The 21,096-nt window shown below is 41.2% G+C and overlaps 1 protein-coding gene across 3 annotated transcripts in view; it reads left to right on the top strand.

Moving 5' to 3' along the window:
* Window positions 1-21,096, top strand: part of FSTL4 (follistatin like 4) — a 353,517-nt gene that overhangs the window by 287,705 nt on the left and 44,716 nt on the right. For 2 of the 3 annotated variants that reach the window (XM_079968104.1, XM_079968103.1), the window contains exon 7: window positions 20,202-20,368. The exons of the other annotated variant lie outside the window; for it this stretch is intronic. In XM_079968104.1, the coding sequence (XP_079824230.1) occupies window positions 20,202-20,368 (167 nt within the window). The remainder of the gene's footprint in view (window positions 1-20,201; window positions 20,369-21,096) is intronic. 3 annotated transcript variants of the gene reach the window in all.

The raw sequence follows: 21,096 nt of genomic DNA, 5'->3' as shown, positions 1-21,096 counted from the left end.
GTTCCATTTTTTTTAATGGAGTGATTAATATACTATAGCATGCTTCTTATTTTGCAATCTCTACCAGATGACAGCAACCCAATTCTGAGTGCTTTCAGAGCCCCAAAACATCACAATTACTCTAGGCATTGATGAGCTTCTGGCTCCTAGTATAGGAGGGTTTGGATTCTTCTCATTTGTGAAGTCTCCCTGGGGTTACTTCCCTTGGAATTTATAAATAATAAATTCTGCAAGTGCCCATACTCAAATTATGAAAACAAAATGGTTTTGGTTTTTGTCTTGTGGGGTTGGAATTCATAGAAGAACTCACCTGAGTGTTTGGTTCCTTGCCTTATCGTCTTTTGTCCTCCTTTTCATCCCTCCTTCACCTTGCCTTGTTGACAATAGATGGGCTTTAATGTGTAGCCTGGGACGCAGGTGGCGCTGTGGGTAAAAGCCTCAGCGCCTAGGGCTTGCCGATCGAAAGGTCGGCGGTTCGAATCCCTGTGGCGGGGTGCGCTCCCGTCGTTCGGTCCCAGCGCCTGCCAACCTAGCAGTTCGAAAGCACCCCTGGGCGCAAGTAGATAAATAGGGACCGCTTACTAGCGGGAAGGTAAACGGCGTTTCCGTGTGCGGCTCTGGCTCTGGCTCTGGCCAGAGCAGCGATGTCACGCTGGCCACGTGACCCGGAAGTGTCTCCGGACAGCGCTGGCCCCTGGCCTCTTAAGTGAGATGGGCGCACAACCCCAGAGTGTGTCAAGACTGGCCTGTACGGGCAGGGGTACCTTTACCTTTACCTTTAATGTGTAGCCACTACAAACTGTAACCTTGACAGCTGTGTATAACTCCATAAGAAGTGGGTTACTTCCTCAGAGCAGCTTGTTGGCTATTGCCTTCAATTTCCAGAGCAAAAACCAAATAGACCAGAAATATATTGCAACATTTCACCGGCTGCTGTTGGGGAGTAAAATATAGCTAGAACTAATAAAATTGTGACCTTAGGACTTGAACACTTCATAAATAGTAGGCATATAATCTCTTCAGCCTTTTTGTTCTACTCAGGCTTGAAAGAACACTTTCCATGGTAATGAACATCTTGTTATATTAAGCACATCTTTGAAACTTTGGGCATTTAGTTCTGTGTTTGATGCTGACAATAAATACAGGGTAAATTGTAAAAGTTCAGTGTTTCCAGTAACTGGGGAATATACGTGCCCTGTTCTGACAACCTCCTCAAGTTCAGCTGACCTTCTGCTGCCTTACATACAAGTTATGCACACATAGGCTTGCATGTAGGAGGGAAGAGTACTCTTACCTGCTTGTGAGTTTCCCACAAGTATCTGGCCACTGGCCTGATCCAGAAGACTCTTCTTATGTTGTTAAGGTTAGATGAATGCACAGAGGTCAGGCAGAGAGCCAGCATGTGCAATCCTTTCCCATCCATCCTCCTCCCCCTTTGACATCGTCAATAGATGTCATTTTCAACTAACAGGAGTAGTCTTCATGTAGGAAAATGAATCATAATTCAGTGGATGTTCTCTTCCTTAAACACTGTTATCGCAGCATATGATTTGGTCTAAGTTATCCGTGAGCAGTAAAGCACTTGTGAAGCCAGTGGAATAGTATGCATGCTTACGCAGATGTAAGCCCCACTAGGTTCAATAGGGCTTACTTTTTGGTAAGTGTGCATGGAGTTGATTGCAGCTTTAGAATCTGAAGTGAACACTTCTCTTGGGTGCTCTTCATTCCTGTACACCTTCATGAAAACACATTCTTTCCCATTTTCATTCCTGGGGTTCTCCAGGGGAGTGACTAAAAGTTAGGTTCCTTTTCTATTTTCCAAATTGTTCAAATATTTCATTATAGCAGCAAGTCCCTTCAGAAGTACTTTTGCTCATTGAACCCTCGAGATAGTCTAAGGCTTGTTGCCTCACTGCGGTTTACACGCAGGAGAATTGGAGAATTTCTTCCCTTATCTTTCTTCTTACTGATTGACTCCACCAGATGACATATTTATTGAGCATTCAACCTCATTTGAAGGTTAGACTATATCCAGCATTTATTACTTATTCTGATTTGTTTGCAGAGTTTTTATATAATAATGAGCATTCATCCTGATTGGCTTTCAGGATGTTTACACATATTCTCACTGACCTTTCATCCCACTCTTTTCAGTGTGTTTCCTTGTCACTTGAGAGGCAGTAACTGGCCCAAATCTCCCAGTGTGCTTCATGGAGTTGGGATTTGAACCCTCATCTCCCAGGTCCTAGTCTGGCACTCTAACCGCTTCACCACACTGGCTCTTCCCTGCTCCTCCCTTCCCAACTCCTAGAAAGAAAGAAAAAGCTAGGCAGAGAAATAAACAGAAGCACTTAATGAAGGGAGAAAGTAGCGAGTGGCTCCTGGTTCGCTGGGTGTTTGCCAATGATTCCATCCATCTTTTCCTGTCTGTCTCAGGAAAAGACATTCTCACATGAGGATGTGGAAGCACAGCTCTCATATGATGGGTTCTGCTTCTGTTGTGAGGGTAATGTCTTGGCGGTTTGTTATCTCTATAAGATCTCGGGTCTCTTGCAGCTTTTCTGGCCCTTTTCATGTAGCAGCCATAGAGGCATAGCTACTGAAATGGTAACCATGTATATATTGTTTCTGAAGGTGAAAACTTTTTACAGTTTGGGCTTTAAATGGATGCTGAAATCAAATTTCTCCCTCGTCCCCAGCTACATGTCTCAATACCCTGTAGAATGTGGAGAACTTAATTTAGGACTGGATAAATGAGAAACCGAGAGAACCAAGACTGACAGATCCTTCCATCTCTACCTGCAGCTAAATGGAAGGGTACATGGTGTTGGAGAAATCAATGCAGAACAGACAGAGCTTACCCACAAGCAGCTTAACACATTTGATGTGGTTTCATTGTATTAATTATTGCCGAAGTTTCCAAATATTGCACTCCAACTTCAAAACACATAATAGCAGCAGAAGCTAGTTGCAACAATTAGATGTACTGATAAATGAATCCCACGGACTTAATCGTTTTCAAAAAAGAAAAGAAAAGAAAATCCAAGTTACAAATAAGGGCCCAGTTTTTCTTGGTTATCAAAATATGCTTTTGCTCTAATTAGCAGAATACTGGAAGGCAGGAGCAATTATAGTTCTCAGTGAGCTATGCTGCCTTCGTACTTCATCATATTAGAGCCTTTTTTGTTTGCCTGGGGGAATGAAGACTGGATTACCCCTGAAGGGTCCACCCTTCAGTGGCTATTGCAATATCATATGTAATGCTTATTTGTATTTGTACATAACCTTTTGCTGGATTCAGATCCCAAGCTCTTCTTTGCATGTAACTCTTCTGCAGGTCATGTATAACATGCTGCATTCTCGATAAGTTACAGGCTACTTGATCACCAACTGCCCTGTTTAGTATACCACAGCACAACAATACACATTCACAATTTAATTAGAGAAGACAATTGACATATCGTGCACAGAGTTGACCCAATACGTTTAGCTGCCTGTGGCAAAGGACAAGATGGCAAGGCCGAATAAGCAACTGAATCTTTTTCAAACACTTGCAAATGGGCAACATCTTCCACAGCACTTGTTTCAATATATGCATTTAAAGGCAAACCTATTCCAAAACAATTCACAAACTGAAGCATAAGCACCCTTTTGAACTTTTCTGAATTTTGGGGGGTAGTTCTCCAGCCAAGTAATGTCTACAAAAATGCATATACTAGGATAAAGTGTACATAATATAGTAAGGTAAAAGGTAAGGTAAAGAACCCCTAGATGGTTAAATCCAGTCAAATTTGACCATGGGGTATGAAGATCATCACTTTCAGGCCAAGGGGGCCACCGTTTGTCTGCAGATAGCTTTTCTGGCATGGCTAAATCACTTCTGGTACACAGAGCATTGTGATGAGTGCCAGAACGCACAGAAACACCATTTATCTTCCCACCACAGCGGTACCTATTTATCTATTGGCAATGATATGCTTTTGAACTACTAGGTTGGCAGGAGCTGGGACAAAGCAACGGGCGTTCACCCTGCTGTGCGGATTTGAACTGCTGACCTTATAATCAGCAAGCCCAAGAGGCTCAGTGTTTAAAGAGTACCATGAGTATTTGCAGGGGCAGGCCCTGAGCACAGTGAGGAGTTGCAGAACCAGGCCCTTGCTGTGTTTGTATTGGGGGAGTGGCCTGGCAGGTGTGGCCAGATCAGGAGATGTGCAGCACCTGGAGGGAAGCCCAAGAGGAGTATATAAGGTCAGCTTTTCACCCTGGTTCTTTACCACAGCAACATGGTTTATATCTTGCTGTGGCCAGTTCCTGATCCAGCATGCCTGTCCTTGTTCCAGTTTCTGTTCTTCCATTCCAGCCTTATCAAGTTTCTGTCCTCCATTGTTACCATCCATATCCTGGTTCCGGCATGTAAGGTCTGGACTGTTGCTGCCTACAACCCAGACTGTGACACAATGGTTTAGACCACAGCACCACCCATGTCCCATGAAAATACAGTAATGAAGGTAACACAAAAATGCATTAATTAGGGGGAAATTGTTTTGCAAAAAATGTGCATATTAGCCAAAATTTATACAAATGTGTATATCAGGAGACATTCACAGTAAAATGCTGATGAATATTTATGGAACTACTGTAGTAGTAGTAGTAGTAGTATTAGTAGTAGTGGATTCTCCTATCCTAACATGGTCTGGCCTCCAACACCTTAATGATGCTTCTCCTCCCCATCTCACAGAATGAGGCAACTAACTGTAGGGTTGGTCCTCAATATACACTGCCAAACCATTGAAATACTCTTTCCTTCCCACTGCCAGATTCTCAATACCCCCTTAGAATTTCTACAGATGTTTCCTTTCCACTAGGGCAGACCGTTTCACTGTCGTCTTAAACCTTTCCCTAATTTGCTAGTCTTCTCTGAGTGGTTTGTTTTGAAATCCATAATTCCCTGTGGAGACTAAATCCACTGAAACACCAAACTATGATGTCTTTGAAATGCTGATTCAAAATTTTGTTAAAAGCCCTGGGAGCCTGCCAAGAATCAAATATGAAGTCTGATCAATTACCTCCTCACTTTATGCAGTAATGTCAAAGGCACTTAACTTCAGGGGTTCCAACTTTAAAAGACTTAATAGCAGCAAAACCTAGTTGCAACAATAGATGTGCTGATAAAATGAATCCTATGGATTTCTTTGGGAATTCCTGTGCTTTCATCTCTTGCTTCTCTTGCCCTCTGTGCTTTAGGGTTTCCTCTTTAATACCAACACATTTCTTTGTACTGCTGTGTTTACTTACAGTACTTTTCCCATTTATGCTGGTCTACAACTGTAATAAAATATTGTTGTACTTCTCCCATTTTTCCATCTCTCTCTCTCTCTCTCTCTCTCTCTCTCTCTCTGTGTGTGTGTGTGTGTGTGTGTGTGTGTGTAGAGCACTGTGTGGTAGATATCTACTATTGCATGAACTCTGTAGTTTTCATCAATATGTTTATAAAGTATGCTACATACTTATTAGAATAGCAATGATAGCATTGCCTGGTTATTACATTGAAGATTAAAATATTCTACAGATTTCTGAGGGGGCAACGGGCAGGTGTCACTGAGTGTCTTCAAGAAAATATTGTGAGCCTGAGGAAAATCTTGGTGAAATATTCATAATGTGTGAAAAGGAGGGTGGGAAGATGATAAAATCTTGCAGGCTTAGATAACTAAACTTAACCTAAATGGGCTGCATTTGTGCCACACAAAAATTGCTCTACTATGAAGTATAAATAAATGTTTCATGAAAAAATAAAGGGAACTGTGCTTTTGTCATGTGGCAACTTATCTTATCATAGAATGGCAATTAAAGATGTGCATCACATTCTTTTTTTAAAAAAAAAACTTTTTTTATTAAAGATTTCTTGGTTTACAAAAATATGTGCAATGTCTGTTTTCAAGTTACATTTTCTTCAGATCAGTTTCATTTGTTGAGACATTAGTGTTACATTAGGGAAAAAAGGGGGAAGAAGTCTAGGGGGCCATGGTGAGTGGGGGTGGGGTCGGGTGGCGATGTTTCTATTTTACTTAATGTATGTGTGGGGTTTTGTGTCAGCGTCGCTTGTGCAGGTTCTCTTTACTATTCGTTTGTGTTCCTTTGGTGGTGAGAGAGGTTGGGGTTGGCCTAGGGCAGACATAGCCAAACTTGGCCCTCCAGCTGTTTTGGGACTACAATTCCCATCATCCCTGACCACTGGTCCTGTTAGCTAGGGATGATGGGAATTATAGTCCCAAAACAGCTGGAGGGCCAGCTTTGGCCATGCCTGGCCTAGGGTGTGGTTGTTTGTTTGTGATTGGCTGTGGTCAACTTCGTTTTCAGGTGTGAGTGAGGTGGGTAGGTGTTTTTGAATCAGATTAGCCATATTGATTTGTATGCTGTTGGCGGATTCTTGTTGTTGCTAGACTGTGTATGTGATAAAAGGGAGCCATACCGGGGTGAAGGCGTCTTCTTCCATTTGTCCTCGTGTCAGTTTCAGTTTATTGGTTAGTTTTTCTAATAAGGCTGTTTCCCATACTATTTGGTACCATTAGTGCATGCTTACTCCTGACAGGTCTCTCCAGTGTCTGGCTATGATGTTTCTGGCTGCTGAGAGTAGGGTCCATCACATTCTTGATTAACGCGGTGAATGCTTTTAACAATATTTCTAGAAAAAAGAAGTAAAGAATGATGGTTTAAAAGCATTTGTTGCTTATTAGTAACCTTTATTCTTAATACTTGTATTATGCCTCTCAAACTGAGTTGATTACTAGATTTCATTATCAATTTTCATATTATCAAATGATACCCTTCAAAGAACGAAGCATAGCTCTCAAAGGGTAGTATTTGATTGAAGTGTTTGTTGGATCTAAGTAGCTTTTCACTACTCTAATATTTCCTCTCTGCTTCTCTCCTCAAACTCTCTATGGATTGTTTATTTCTCTACTTCCAAAGCAGATGTTTCGATAGTATAGTTTAGTATTTTCATTATAAACTCTAGGAGCTTATGGAATAGTTATAAACATTAACACCAATTGACACTTGAAGACCAACACCATCATCTTAGACAATATATAAATTAATCGAATTGGTTGGTTATAACATATAGGAATACAAAATGTTATTATAGTTGTTTCAGAAAGACTTCATGAATGTCTCAGTCTTTCTAGACTGAAGTCCACACAAACTTAATCCACATCAAATCCGTTAGTTTTTAAGTTGCCACAGGACTCTTGAGTTCTCTTTAATAATACAGAGTGCCAGTAATGGGGTCATAGCTCAGGAAACACCTCCTTTCTTACCATTTTGCTCACTCCCCAAGATCAGAAGGAAAAGCCCTTTTCTGTGTCCCACCTGGAGTGGAAGCACGTCTGAATGGGAAAACAGAAAGGACCTCCTCATTGGCTGTATCTTAAGTATGGAACACCTTGCCCCATGATGTATGGTTGAACCCTCCACAGTTATTTGTTGGTTGGCTTTAGTTGTATGTGGTAGGCAATATTTCTATATTCAATTTTAACTGCTTGGTTGTTATATTTTGCTTTTTTTATGAAATTGTAATTTTAAAGGTTGTAAGCCACTATATGTACCAGAAAGAAGGGGGACATGCATGTTCTAATAAAATAAAACACAACATCACCTAATTTAAAATTAGGAGTATCTCAAAAGACATTGGACAAGCGCTCCTAAAATTATTTGCTTGATTAATAATAATAATAATAATAATAATAATAATAATAATAATAATTTATTATTTGTACCCCACCCAACTGGCTGGGTTTCCCCAGCCACTCTGGATGGCTTCCAACAAAGATGAAAAATACATTAAAATGTCACACATTAATAACTTTCCTGAACAGGGCTGCCTTCAGATGTCTTCTAAATGTCAGATAGTTGTTTATCTCTTTGACATTTGATGGGAGGGCATTCCTCAGGGCGGGCGCCACTACCGAGAAGGCCCTCTGCCTGGTTCCCTGGAACTTGGCTTCTTGCAATGAGGGAACTGCCAGAAGGCCCTCGGCGCTGGACCTCAGCATCCAGGCAGAACGATGGGGGTGGAGACACTCCATCAGGTATACTGGGCCGAGGCCGTTTAGGGCTTGGTGTACTACAGGATATGCTGTGGCTTTTTCCTGCCCCTTCCTTCCTTCCATTCCCACTTTGATCAAGTGAGTTATTATATCATATTTAGAACAAAACCACAGTCCACTGCAGTAACCCAAATGAAAAAGCTTTGTAGGAATCTTTTTGGGTAGGTGAGGTCAGGAGGCTCTGTTCAGCAGAGACAATATTTCTCTATGCATATTCCTCTGGCCCTAAGACCAGTCACTGTGAAAGCAGCTGCATGTTTGATACATATATCAGTGATAACTGTAATAACCAAATGTGACCTAGATTTCCATCCCTGCTTTTTTGATATGCTAGCCTTTGAGCCTCATGCTGCTGTTTGCATACAGCATTATTCATTGCTACTCTTTCCTATGTGTTGTTCTCCTGCCGACAGCAAATAGCTTTATATCCACTTACTGAGCACAGAAGAACAAGAAGGCATATTTAATCTACAGTGGCTGTTCTGTGTTGATGTATACTGCTGTGGCCAAAAATTAACACACACACACACACACACACACAGTACTACCCCACACCAACAGCACTCAGAAATATTTATGAAAGTCATTTGGCCATTAGCAATTTTACAGTGTTAGTAAAAATTGATAATGTGTGGATATGATCAAACTGAGGAGGTTTATGGAGGTTTCATATTCAAGAGAGACAGTTGTGTTGCCATAACAACAGCCAAAACATAGCCGTTGAGCCCTAGGCTGTGATATTGGATAAAGATGGAAGGCAGAATGGGAGGGGAGTTGTGGGCTCAGCATGAAGGGCCAGAGCTGAAGATCAAGAAATTATGCAGCATTGTGTAGCAACACTTGCTAAATGCATCCCTATTCCAACAGCCAAATCTGTCCAGCATGCCACTGTCTTTTTACCACCTGAAAGCACTCACTCTGCAATAAAAAACAAAAAACATGTATTCCAACTGTAGGATCCTGACTGGCTCCCAGCAATCACTAAGCACCTATGGTAAAGTTAATAGTTACCGTATATTCCCAAGAGTGCTGTCTACCTGACCCAAAGAAATGCTTCTGTCAAGAGCGCTTTTCAGAGATCCAAACTAGTAATGAGAGAAAGGAGGCCTGGGACCAGATCCTGCTTTAGCTGAGAGCATCCCCCCCACCTCCACATATATAGTCAAAGGGAAATGAACAAAGTATCAATCCCAAATACTTGAAAAAGTCTTGAATTGCTTAGCACAGTGTGAGCAAGCAGCTAGCCAGGCTTAAAGCAGTTTGTTGTTGGCTTATGAAGCACAATCTCAAGGACAGATGTCACAGGAAGCCAAATTTGATCACAGCTTCTTAGTTTGCTTCCGTCACAAATAGCCCTGGTTTAACGTAACATGCAAAAACACTTTAAATTTCCTTCATGCTGGTATCCAGTTACTACACCTTGGGCTTATGGTTCCCCAAGGCTCCGAGAAAGAAATGGAATCAAAGGTAGAAGGGCAACTCGGCTGGTTTTGTTTTTTTAAGTGGATGGCTTCTTGGACAGGGCCTTCTTGGTGGCTGTTCCTAGATTCTGAAACTCTGGGAGGCTAGGCTGGCACACACTCAGCTTTTCTTTCATGGGTAAACACTTTTTTTTGTTCAGATATGCCTTAGGCCACTTATAACTGCTGTGACAGGGTCTGTTGAGGATGGCTTCTGTTGGTAGTGGTGGTAGGATACGTGTATATGAGTACTTTTAAATTGTTTTCAGGGTTTTCAGTGCTGTTTTCAATATGGTTACTTATAAATATTTGTATCATTGTGTGTTTTTAGTTATATTTGTTTTAATTTACGTTGTGAGCTGCCTTGGGTCCTGCACAGGGATAATGGCAGAATATGAATAAATAAAATAATAAATCAATGTGCTTCTCAAAATATGGAAGCTGTTAGTAAACACCTTTGGGAGGTCAGGGCTTTTCACCGCAATTCTGCTCCCTGCTACCAGTGTTCACTGAATGTGCAAACATCGCCTGAAAAGTGCATCTATATGTTGAAAAGGTGCAGCTGATTTGTCTTAGTTCTAGTCAAACCTTTTCCCCTTTTCTCATCTTGTAGGATTCAATTGACCTCTTTACTATCAGTTTTAACACATGTCCACTTGCCCGTTAAAGTTAAGTCTTTGGATGAATTATTTATCCTGATTCTGTTTTGAATGCGCTCCACCCCACCACCCAGCATGAATTATTTTCTATGTTCTTTCAGACTTGCTCAGAATGGAATTGGTAGTTCTTTCAGCTGAACAGAGAGCCTTCCCCCCCCCCCGCCCCCCGTTGTGGCACTGCATTGGGGCAGTTTTCATCACTGCAGTACCTGCAGAAAATTAACTATCCTGTCCCCATAATATGCAATGCTGATAGAAAGAAAAGGATGGGAAACCTTATTGCCACATATCAGGTGATTTTCCTTGGAGTGGCAGCTGGGCAATGAAGGGTTAACCCTCCCTCCTTCTTGCACTGGACTGCGGATAAGAACCCATCTCTCTCCACCCGACCCTCATTGGGTTTGGGGAAGGGAGGGATCCAGTGCTGGATTTATGTATCAGCTAAACAAGCTATAGCTTAGGGTCCCACTCGCTTGGGGGCCCCCAAAAAAATTAAAGGAAAAAACCTGGAAGTACATTTCCAAAATATAAGATAAAAAAACAAATAAAATAAAACCTACATACAGCAACAGTGTTTTGTGTTATGTAGGCTCCTATGATGCAAGTAATGTGCCCCACCTGCTAGCCTGCTCTCTAAAATATCACTGGTTAGATATTAGGTCCATAAATTACCATATAGCATATATTCAAAACAAAAAAACAGCAACAATTTGTTGTTGACAAAGGACAGCTGGACGTATAATGGGCCCCATTACCTTCAGTAGCTTAGGGCCTCATCAAACCTAAATCTGGCCCTGAACGGATCTTATCTGCACCACTGAGATTTATCTTTACTAAACCTAAATTGTTGTGCAGGCGATTTTTCTGGAGCAAGAAAAGCAGGAACGAATGAAAGAAAAAATGGTTAAGCAAGCGGGGAGAGAAGGGAGTGTCAGAGGGAGAAGGGCATGAGTGAAAGATAGAAAAGAAGTGGGTCCACTACTTCTGGAATACCCATTTTTGGTGTCAGACCCATTCCTTACCAACTCTAGCCTCATCCACTTCCAGTTAAGAGATTACAACTGTGGACATGTGAGCCTCAGCACAAAAGATGAGGTAAATTCCACCTGCCATAACTACAAATCTGTCCTTATTTTTTGAAGGATTCGGCTTCTGGATAGATGTGGGGAGGCAGGAAAGACTGAATTGGAGGTTGTTTTTTTCTGAAGAAAAGATTGACAGAATAAATTTTACACTTTTAGCATAAGATGAAGCACAGCTCAAAGAGTCATAGCCTTTGGACTTCACAAGTAAAGGATAGGCAGGCAAGGTTTAAGCTGCTAAGTACCATCTCACAGTTATGCATTTTTTAATGCCTCAGAAAACACCATTACTAATTTAGTGGAGAATTTACTGTAAAATACTTTGAAGCAGCATACCTATGATAAGCAGTATATATACATTACATTAATACTTTGAATTATGGCAATTACAAAATATAGCTGAGATTAGCACATTTGTACTAGGATTTTAGAAATAATTTTATTATACATGTTCATTCATCCGGTTCTTTTTCTCTCACATAAGTCCAAGCACTGGAGAAGCTCTGCTCAAATAACAAGACAGTAAAACCCATCTGTAAATTGAGATTTTGAAAACCAAAGTATGCACCCAAACCTGATATCCCTTCCATATTTACATTGTACAAGATGGTCCGAATGGACTGTCTTTTACTTTTAGAACATTGTTAATTGGAGCAACTTTCTATCCTGCCACTAGGGGCGGGGAGAATTTGATTTACTTTGCATATCAATGAGACACTATCTAATTCACACTTAGCAAACCAAAACACAGTCATCTTTAAGCATTTGCACCGCTCCAAACTTTGTACTCTGGGTCTCCTGCAAAGCAGTGTGTACAAAAATGCATATACTAGGGGAAAGTGTGTGCATGTAAATGCATAAATTAGTTGAAAATAACATGCAAACGTGCATTCTATTAGGGAAAATTGCTTGCAAAAAGATTTCTGTTAGTCAAAAATGCATACAAAAATGTACATATTAGGAGAAATTTGTGCTAAAATATTGATGAAATTTCATATGAGTTATTGTATTTTTGAAAATTGCAAATTGCGTGTTGAGGTCCCCAATCCACCCCCCAAAATAACTCACAACGGACACGTAATTTTTGTTTAAGATTTTTGGCATGATTTTGGCCACAACTTTATTAAAATACAAACTGTGAGTGGTTGTTTAGGCATTGGTTAAGACTATCTGTCCCCCCGTCTGGGGACAGAACTGACTTCCGGGCACCACCGAAAGACAGTGCGGGGGAAAGCAAGTCAGGGAAGAATTGGAGCTGAGACACAGACCCTCAACTCTCACCCGCCTGCTCCCCGAAGGCTTGCCGGCCCTAGTCCCATTCCAGGGATTGGACGAAAAGATGGCAAGCCCCAGGATTCCTTTAACGGAATTCCCTTTCCGCAGCAACCATGGAGGGGCAGGCCCAGCCTATCCTGAACCCCTCCATGGAGGGGTAGGCCCAGCCTATCCTAACCCCTCCTCCACCAGATTTATAACCAATGCCTAACCACAACCTTACAAGTTGTGACGATTTGCTACGCAGTAGGCAAAAACCACCCAGCCAGCCAATTTGCCAGGTGGAAAAATTCCTACCAGGCCCCTGCTCAAAGGCAGACGACCCCATGACAGGCATAGCAAGGTCAACGCAACAAACCTCTTATTCTAGGGCGGGTGGGTGGGTGATCCGTTGCACGCAGCAAAAGAGAAAGTACAAGGCTGTGTGCAGAGTATTTAAACCTTTTACCCCTCCCATCCAAAATTGCAACATAACTTTTGCCCCAGCAACTCGGCAATCCAATCAATGCCCCCCGGCCATCTTGAAGAACTTACCCAGCAACAAAGGGGGTGGCTCAGTAGACCCCACCGCAACACGTGCTCTCCCTGAAGGAGAACACGCTTTGTTGCAGAAAAGTTGGCACATAATTAAATCTCCTTTTAAAATCAATGGGATGTAACACCCATTGATTGTTTTGCACCATAAATCTGATAAATAACTTAAAAACTGGCCCCCTCATTAGAGGCAATTTTATTTTAAGATTCTAAAGTCAAAGGCTGATTTTTAGAAGGGGCTACAATATTTCCTTCCTAACCCACAACAAAGTGCAGTAGCTATTTTTTTGAGACAAAATATTCTGGCTTTTTAATGAACAAATTCTACCTCCACTAACTCCGGGCAGTATTTATTCTGAGCTCAGACAATAATCTTAGTAAATAATCCTTTAAGAAGATTCATGCCCGATACACACAATAAACTATTTTCACTATTTCAAGCACTGAAAGGCATCTATGAGCAAATGCAAGAATAATTAAAAATTAGTAACAATCCACTGCAAAATGATATGTCCGGAGTTTAAGCAGAAAAGATCTAATTAAAGATACAAAAAGCATTTTCAAAACGAAAATTGAGTTCTCGGTGTACTACTATAGCATAAGAAAAGTAAAGCCTATGACCAACATTTGCTATGTAAATTATCTCTAAGCCATGCTAAATCAATGAGTTTTGTTCTGTAGATGCTCAATTCCAGGTTGCTCTCAGTAATGACCTCAATTATACATGTCTTCATTGTGAAATTATGATTGCCGTTGGTGGGCTGCAGATGACAGCAGAGAAAAGATTTCTGTGATAAAATAGCACAACTAGTAATACCTGACTCAATTAGCATGCAGAGGTTGCTACTGAAGTCAGTGCAGTTCCTTTCTGTTAAAGATGCTCTAATTTCAAAAAAGGAAGAAAATATAGGGGGAATATGCAAGGGTTTCTGGAGTTTAATATACAGTATACTGAAAACTTAAACAAGGCATTGGATTTTAGAATCACATGGGGCTGTTTGTATCCAGTTTTTGCCTTTGCTGCTGGTTACGTTCTTGCACAATGATCCCACCAGTGGACCTGTTGCATTGGTTTCCTCCGTTGTACAACATTATGAAAGGCACCTCCACTAGCAAAAGGGCTATTGTGCTAGCAGACCGACAGCACTGGACACAATCTTTAATTTCTTAAATGCTGCATAACTAGCAATGGTCTGGACACAACCACTCAGCCCTGTTTAGGGAAGTTTTTTAGGTCTGATGTTTTATCACATTATTATTATTATTATTATTATTATTATTATTTATTTCTGTTGGGAGCCACCCAGAGTGGCTGGGGAAACCCAGCCAGATGCGTGGGGTAAGAATAATAAAATTATTATTATTATTATTATTATTATTATTATTTGGACACTTAGACTGGAGTTGCTACAGATGTGGAGTCAAGGTCTCTCTAAAGTGAGTTGACTTCAATTTCAAAATGTGCAAGTCACATGAAGATCTTAAACCCTTCCCCCTCCCCTCCCAAAAAAAACACAACCCCAAATTGCTGCAGAAATGTTGAGAACTGAATTTAAGATTGGAAAAATGAGAAACAGAGAAAAGTGGTAGTGACAGATCCTTCCAACCCCAATTTCACGAGAACGGAGCGCTCAAAAGTGTGTTCATATAGAGCCTGCTGATAGATTTTAGAAGTGTTTCATGGAGTCCAAGTCATTTGTGAGAAACAGGATTAAGGAAACCTTATTAAAAGACATAAAATCCAATGAGTGTACCCTTACTTTATTATACCTCTTCAAAAGAAAGCAACCCTCATTAAAGCCACTAAATGTTACGTGTTATGCTAATTACTAGTTCCTTTTCCTATCCAGTACATTCCAAATATAGCAGTGTTTTCATTAAAAAGTATGCTTGGGCACCAAATGCCTACTTTTGTTGCACATATAACCAGTGATGCATATGACAGCACAAACTGAAGAAATGATCACAACGGGATGTCAGAAGCTGCAATTATCAAGCCATAATATCGTTGACTAAAGATAGAAGGTGCAGAGAGGCAATTTTGACCAGCAATCCAAATGATACAGAATTTATCTCAATTTACAGAGGGAACACTGGCTTCCAGGGCAACATTTTGCATAGAGTCATATATCTATTAGTACACTATGAAAATCTGCCCTCCGGTGCCCTCCACTTTAGAGTCCATTAATGAAAGGTACTTGTTTTCAGTAAATGTGACCTTGTTTCTGAATGGCTTGCTCCAAGGGCATGCACAATTCTTGTTTTACTTGCTCAGTAATGTCTGCAGAAAACACAACAAATATGGACCACTTCACAGAGTGCCCTCTGCAGAGTCAAATGTGCATGTGGCCTGGCAACTGAGGTCGTACTCTGTCATGTAATAAGACCCAGACAAAGCGTCACTTGATAACCTCTGCCCTGTAACTCATGCTCAGGTGCCATGGAAAACAAGATATTTGAGTATCAAGATATTTGAGTATCATCTAGTACAGGGCAATTGTTCAGCCCAAGGGCCACATTCCCCCAGGCAAACTTCTGAGGGCTGCATGTCTTTGGGCCCACAAGCAAAAAAAAGAAAGGGAAAAAAGTGGATAGAGCAATGGATGCAATTTCTGCTTTTGTACAGTAGACTAGAGAAGTACTTAATTCGTTCCGGAGGTCCGTACTTAACCTGAAACTGTTCTTAACCTGAAGCACCACTTTAGCCAATGGGGCCTCCTGCTGCTGCTGTGCCCCCAGAGCACGATTTCTGTTCTCATCCTGAAGCAAAGTTCTTAACCTGAAGCACTATTTCTGGGTTAGCGGAGTCTGTAACCTGAAGCGTATGAAACCTGAAGCGTATGTAACCTGAGGTACCACTGCATTGAAGGTTTTTGCATAGACACACACACACACACACACCACAGATCTTTTTTTTTTCCAGTCAAACATTTCAAGGGCACATTCAAACCAGGCAAAAGCATTTGAAGAGGGTGCAGAGAGGGCTGGTGAAAGGTGTGGCCTAGGAAAACAGGGTGCAGGCTGGGGAGAGTTCCAAGGCCTGGATAGAAGCACCTGGAAGGCTGCATTCAGCCCCCAGGCCTGAGGCTCCCAGCTTCTGATCTTCCTATTAAGTGGAATTTACATTTTTGAATTTCAGAACTTACTCTGAATCAGGGCTCCCTGCCCTCACAAACCCCAAATGGTAGCATTTCAGTGCCTCTCCATAACGAGACTTAATGAAAACAGAGGAGGGTTTCGGTGTGTGCAGAGTACTTTTCCTTCACCAAGCAAAATGATCTCTTAGTCATCTGTGATCATTAGAAATAATAGCTCTAAAGCATAAGACATCATAACTGAAAGAAAACATCCTGACACTTCTCACTGAATAAATTGTATTTTTTTTAAAAAAAAATCAATTTCAGGTGATGTATTTATCCATTTTGGTTAATTACATGGTGACACCATCACCCCTAATGAAGTCTGAGAACCTTTTATGTGTCCAGGAATGCTTTTGCAACTTGGCTAAATTTGTTGATATCATCAGCTCACTGTAATTTCTATTTGAGTGAGTTCTGTTAAATGCACCCAACCTATAAAACCTTAGCAATAAGAAGCCCTTTCCATGATGTGAAAAGGTGAATGCATTGAGAAGCAAACAACATGCCACTACCATTTGCAACTGAGAGGGTCAATAATTTGGCCTATCTTTTCTTGTATCATCTGGAGCGCTGCTCAAGGTACTTTGCCCCTAAATGACCCCTAGGATATGTCAGATGCCCTTATCTGTACTTCATTGTGGCTACTTAATTTATCTGGACATAAATAAAGAGAAGTAACTGTGAGGCACCAAAGGGTATGTGATCAGATTGCCCAGTGATTCAATTCCTAATCAAAGTTTCTCTTAAAGGCAAATCAGCCTTGACACTTATAAAGAGGAACTAGGTTGCCTTGCTGTTGCCTTCCCTACAAATCCAAGGCTGTCTGAACCTAAGGATTGTGTTGTTGCAAAACTCTGTGTGTGTAGCCCTGCCGCATGTGTACGCATTTAATGATTTTTTAGCCCACTGCTTACTTAAAGCCTGTGTTTCCTGCTTGGTTTAGCCACTTTAACAGCTTTTCTTAAAGCTGTTAAAGTGAGAAAAAGTACTTAAATATTGCCATGTGGCAAAAATATTGCCTCTAGAAAAATGTGAGCTTTGTTGGGAAACTGCTCAATCCCAGGTCTGATTACTCTTGTTACTTCATCACAACGAGACTCCTGGAAGTTCCCATCAAGCTTTTATTTCAGTGATGTCAAGCTTTATTATTTCTCTTTTTTCTTTTAACAAAAGGGGGGCACCTTGTTTTACTGCTTTCCTCGTGGCTGTTGCAAAACCTATCCAGCAGTCAGCAAAACAACAGAAATCTACAGGCACAATGTTAACATGAATTCCAGCGATGTCATGCCTCTTGGAATCAATGCACTTACTGTCATGTTTGTCGGGCAGATATAGATTGGACCGGCGTTGCACCAAAAGAGGTGTTGAACCAACGGCTCCATTGAAAAATAACTACGATGCAACAATCTCAATGGACTATTAACTTGAAAGCTCAGTTTGGAGCATTTTTAAATGTGTGGTGCAGCTCCAAGGCCTTCCTTTTTTTGCCAGTGCCTCAGATGCTGAGCCAAGAAGATGCACCAGGGAATGGAAAAACTGTAAACATTACGGTTTTGACAAAGCGTTTTGATTGCTCAGCCCCGCCTCCCTGTCTCTAGTTGAAATGCTTAATAACAGCTCTCTGCTACTGACAGTAATTCCACCATCAAGTGTCTTACCTGTCTGCAAAGCTGGGCACACCCAACAAAGTGCTTGTTGTCATATTTTATAACAGCTGGCTGTGCAAATCACAATGCTGCCATTGTTTTTTGAGCAGGCAAATGAGCAGATGTCGGGATCCTGATTGGTGTTATTATCATTGGGCAGGTGTTAATCAAAATGTAATGTTAAGGGAAGGAGAAAGATTTTGAACGCTAAGAATCAATTCACACAAAGCAATTTAACATGGTTCCCTGCCCCCCTGCTGAAGAAAGAAGAGCAAATTCATTTCCTCTAAGTACAGTGGTACCTCGGGTTAAGAGCTTAATTCGTTCTGGAGGTCCATTCTGAACCTGAAACTGTTCTTAACCTGAGGTACCACTTTAGCTAATGGGGCCTCCCACTGTCGCTGCGCTGCCACGGCACGATTACAGTTTTCATCCTGAAGCAAAGTTCTTAACCCGAGGTACTATTTCTGGGTTAGCGGAGTCTGTAACCTGAAGCGTATGTAACCTGAAGCGGTCTGTAACCCGAGGTACCACTGTAACAGGGAATTTGGATGACATTCCACAAAGTTGCCACCTTTTCCTGGCAGGTCTCCTCTGCCTTTATAGCAGCCCATTTTCTTTTTTTTAAAAAAAAATAATGTTTATTCATTTTTCAAACACAAAATAAAAACCAACAAAAGACATAACAAAAACATACAAAACATTTAAACAAGTATAACTTCATAATCGTATTTTCATACACCTTCTTTCGTTCGACTTCCCCATACCTCCCCATCCCTACATCCTTGTTTTATGATTCTTCAGCAACCCTTTGGTCAATTTATCTTAATTCCCTTTCATTAAATTTCCTTTACTTTTTTAGTTACAGCTGTAATTCTCTGTTTCTTACCCCTTGACATCTTAACATTCCTCAATTTTACAACAGTTTTTAAAGTATATTTTAAATTTCTTCCAGTCCTCTTCTACTGTCTCCTTCCCCTGGTCACGGATTCTGCCCGTCATCTCAGCCAATCCCATAAAGTCCATCACCTTTGTTTGCCATTCTTCCAGAGTAGGTAGTTCTTGCATCTATAGCAGCTCATTTTCAGGTTAAAATGTAACCTCCTTCTATCGTTGCATCTCCATGCTTGGTGGAGGGAACTTCTCCAGTTTAATTTTCTACATTCCATGCAACTGTTAAAGGCATTAGGAAACCTTCTGTTAGAATGTTGGCAATCTTAGTTTTCCTGTATGGTATCAAAGATGATTGTACAGAATCTAAGCCTCACTGAAGGACCATGGCTGAATAGCAGAAAACATGCTTTGCATGCCAATAAGAACCAGGATCTGAAACCTTGAAGATCCACTGCCAATCAGTATCAACCAGGGCAGAATATATATTGCTGCTTCTCCTGCAAAAGTATCCCCTTTCCTACAGGAGGAGGGAAAACACCATACTATGATGTACCAGTACCTAAAGGGACCCCTGACCATTAGGTCCAGTCGTTGCCGACTCTGGGGTTGCAGCGCTCATCTCGCTTTATTGGCCGAGGGAGCCGGCGTACAGCTTCCAGGTCATGTGGCCAGCAGGACTAAGCCGCTTCTGGCGAACCAGAGCAGCACACAGAAATGCTGTTTACCTTCCCGCTGGAGTGGTACCTATTGATCTACTTGCACTTTGATGTGTTTTCGAACTGCTAGGTTGGCAGGAGTAGGGACCGAGCAACGGGAGCTCACCCCGTCGCGGGGATTCGAACCGCAGCCTTCTGATCGGCAAGTCCTAGGCTCTGTGATTTAACCCACAGCGCCACCCGCGTCCCATGATGTACCTACACAAGGTGATTTCAGATGCGTATGGTCATGTGTACATTACGTATCTCTCAGATCCTAGAAAAGGTACTAGCATGGACATTCCACAGGTGGTTTTAGGAGTACATGTTAGAAACTTCAGAACTCTGCTTTTATTCATGCTTGTCAGTTTGAGGAAGGAGATGTAAATATTATTATAGTTTGCTCTACAGTCTATTTAATCTGAATTCGATTTCTGCAGGGTACAAATGAGAATGAAAGACAATACTGTCTTTTCCCCCCTACATAGCTGGAAGGCTATCTGACAACCAAGGAAGCATGAAATAAAGGATTACATTGTATTCTAGGTTTATTGAGGTATATCCCATTTCATGTTGTTGTTCTAACGTTGACCTTTTTAGCAGTTCATACCTTTACTATTGCTGAAACCTCCCCAATCAATCAGTGAAAAGGCCAGATTTATTTCATGGATAATAATAATAATAATTACTTTTGTTCCATTACTTTCACAGAGGTGGTCCAACTCACACTTTCTGAAGAGCAGAAGGTCAGCGTTACCACAGTAACTGTTGGACTGAGCACTGTATTGAACTGTGCTATCCATGGACCTCTGCAGCCTCCAATCATCTGGAAACGCAACGGGGTTGTGTTGAACTTTTTAGATCTGGAAGATATTAATGTAAGTATTCGCCGACAGATATAACAAATGGGGGTCTGCAACAAAGTGTTGCAGTGTGGAGTGCTTCTGTTTGTTTGGCATTCCAGTCCAGAACATTTTGGAATGACGTCTGTGAGCATTTATGGCACATTTGGGATATTTGCCAGTCAGAAAGGGGTAGTTTTCTTGGCATTAACTCTTCCAAATCATTATGCTCTGGTAGGACCAAGGTTTCGTTAGACAATTTGAAAATTGAACACAGTGCATTATCTCTCTTGTGGTAAAAAAAAAAAAAATCTGCATTATTCAATGATCTATTTAAAGGTACTGAGGGGGAAAGGGAGGGAGGGAAAGGCACTATACTTCTTAATGTACTTGAAGTCAGTTAATTAAATTACTTCATTCCCCACCCTTTTAGCATGCCTCAAGCAGCAACTCAATTGCATTTCTACTTTTCACAATAAGGTTAGCAATTTAGTTAATTGGAAGTGCAACAGGAGATTAATTGTACCTTTTAACTTCAAGGAAACCCTGCCTGCTTCTGGCACAGTCAAAATAACTTACAGGCTTGGAGAATTTTCAGGCACTTGGGTGTGTGTAAAAATCCACATATAGTATTTCAATTAAGCTATTGTTCTTCTAAAAGCTAACAGCGATCCAGAAAATGATATCAAAATAAGAACCCAAATTGCAGCACAGAATCTGATATCAACAAGACCCCATAAGGTTTCAAAACAGAAACTGATAGC

Source organism: Podarcis cretensis (genome assembly GCF_951804945.1).
Source record: "Podarcis cretensis genome assembly, chromosome: 2".
In the NCBI taxonomy this organism is placed as follows: domain Eukaryota; kingdom Metazoa; phylum Chordata; class Lepidosauria; order Squamata; family Lacertidae; genus Podarcis; species Podarcis cretensis.
Note: the sequence above shows the minus strand (reverse complement) of the source record. Positions and strands in the feature narration are given on the sequence as shown.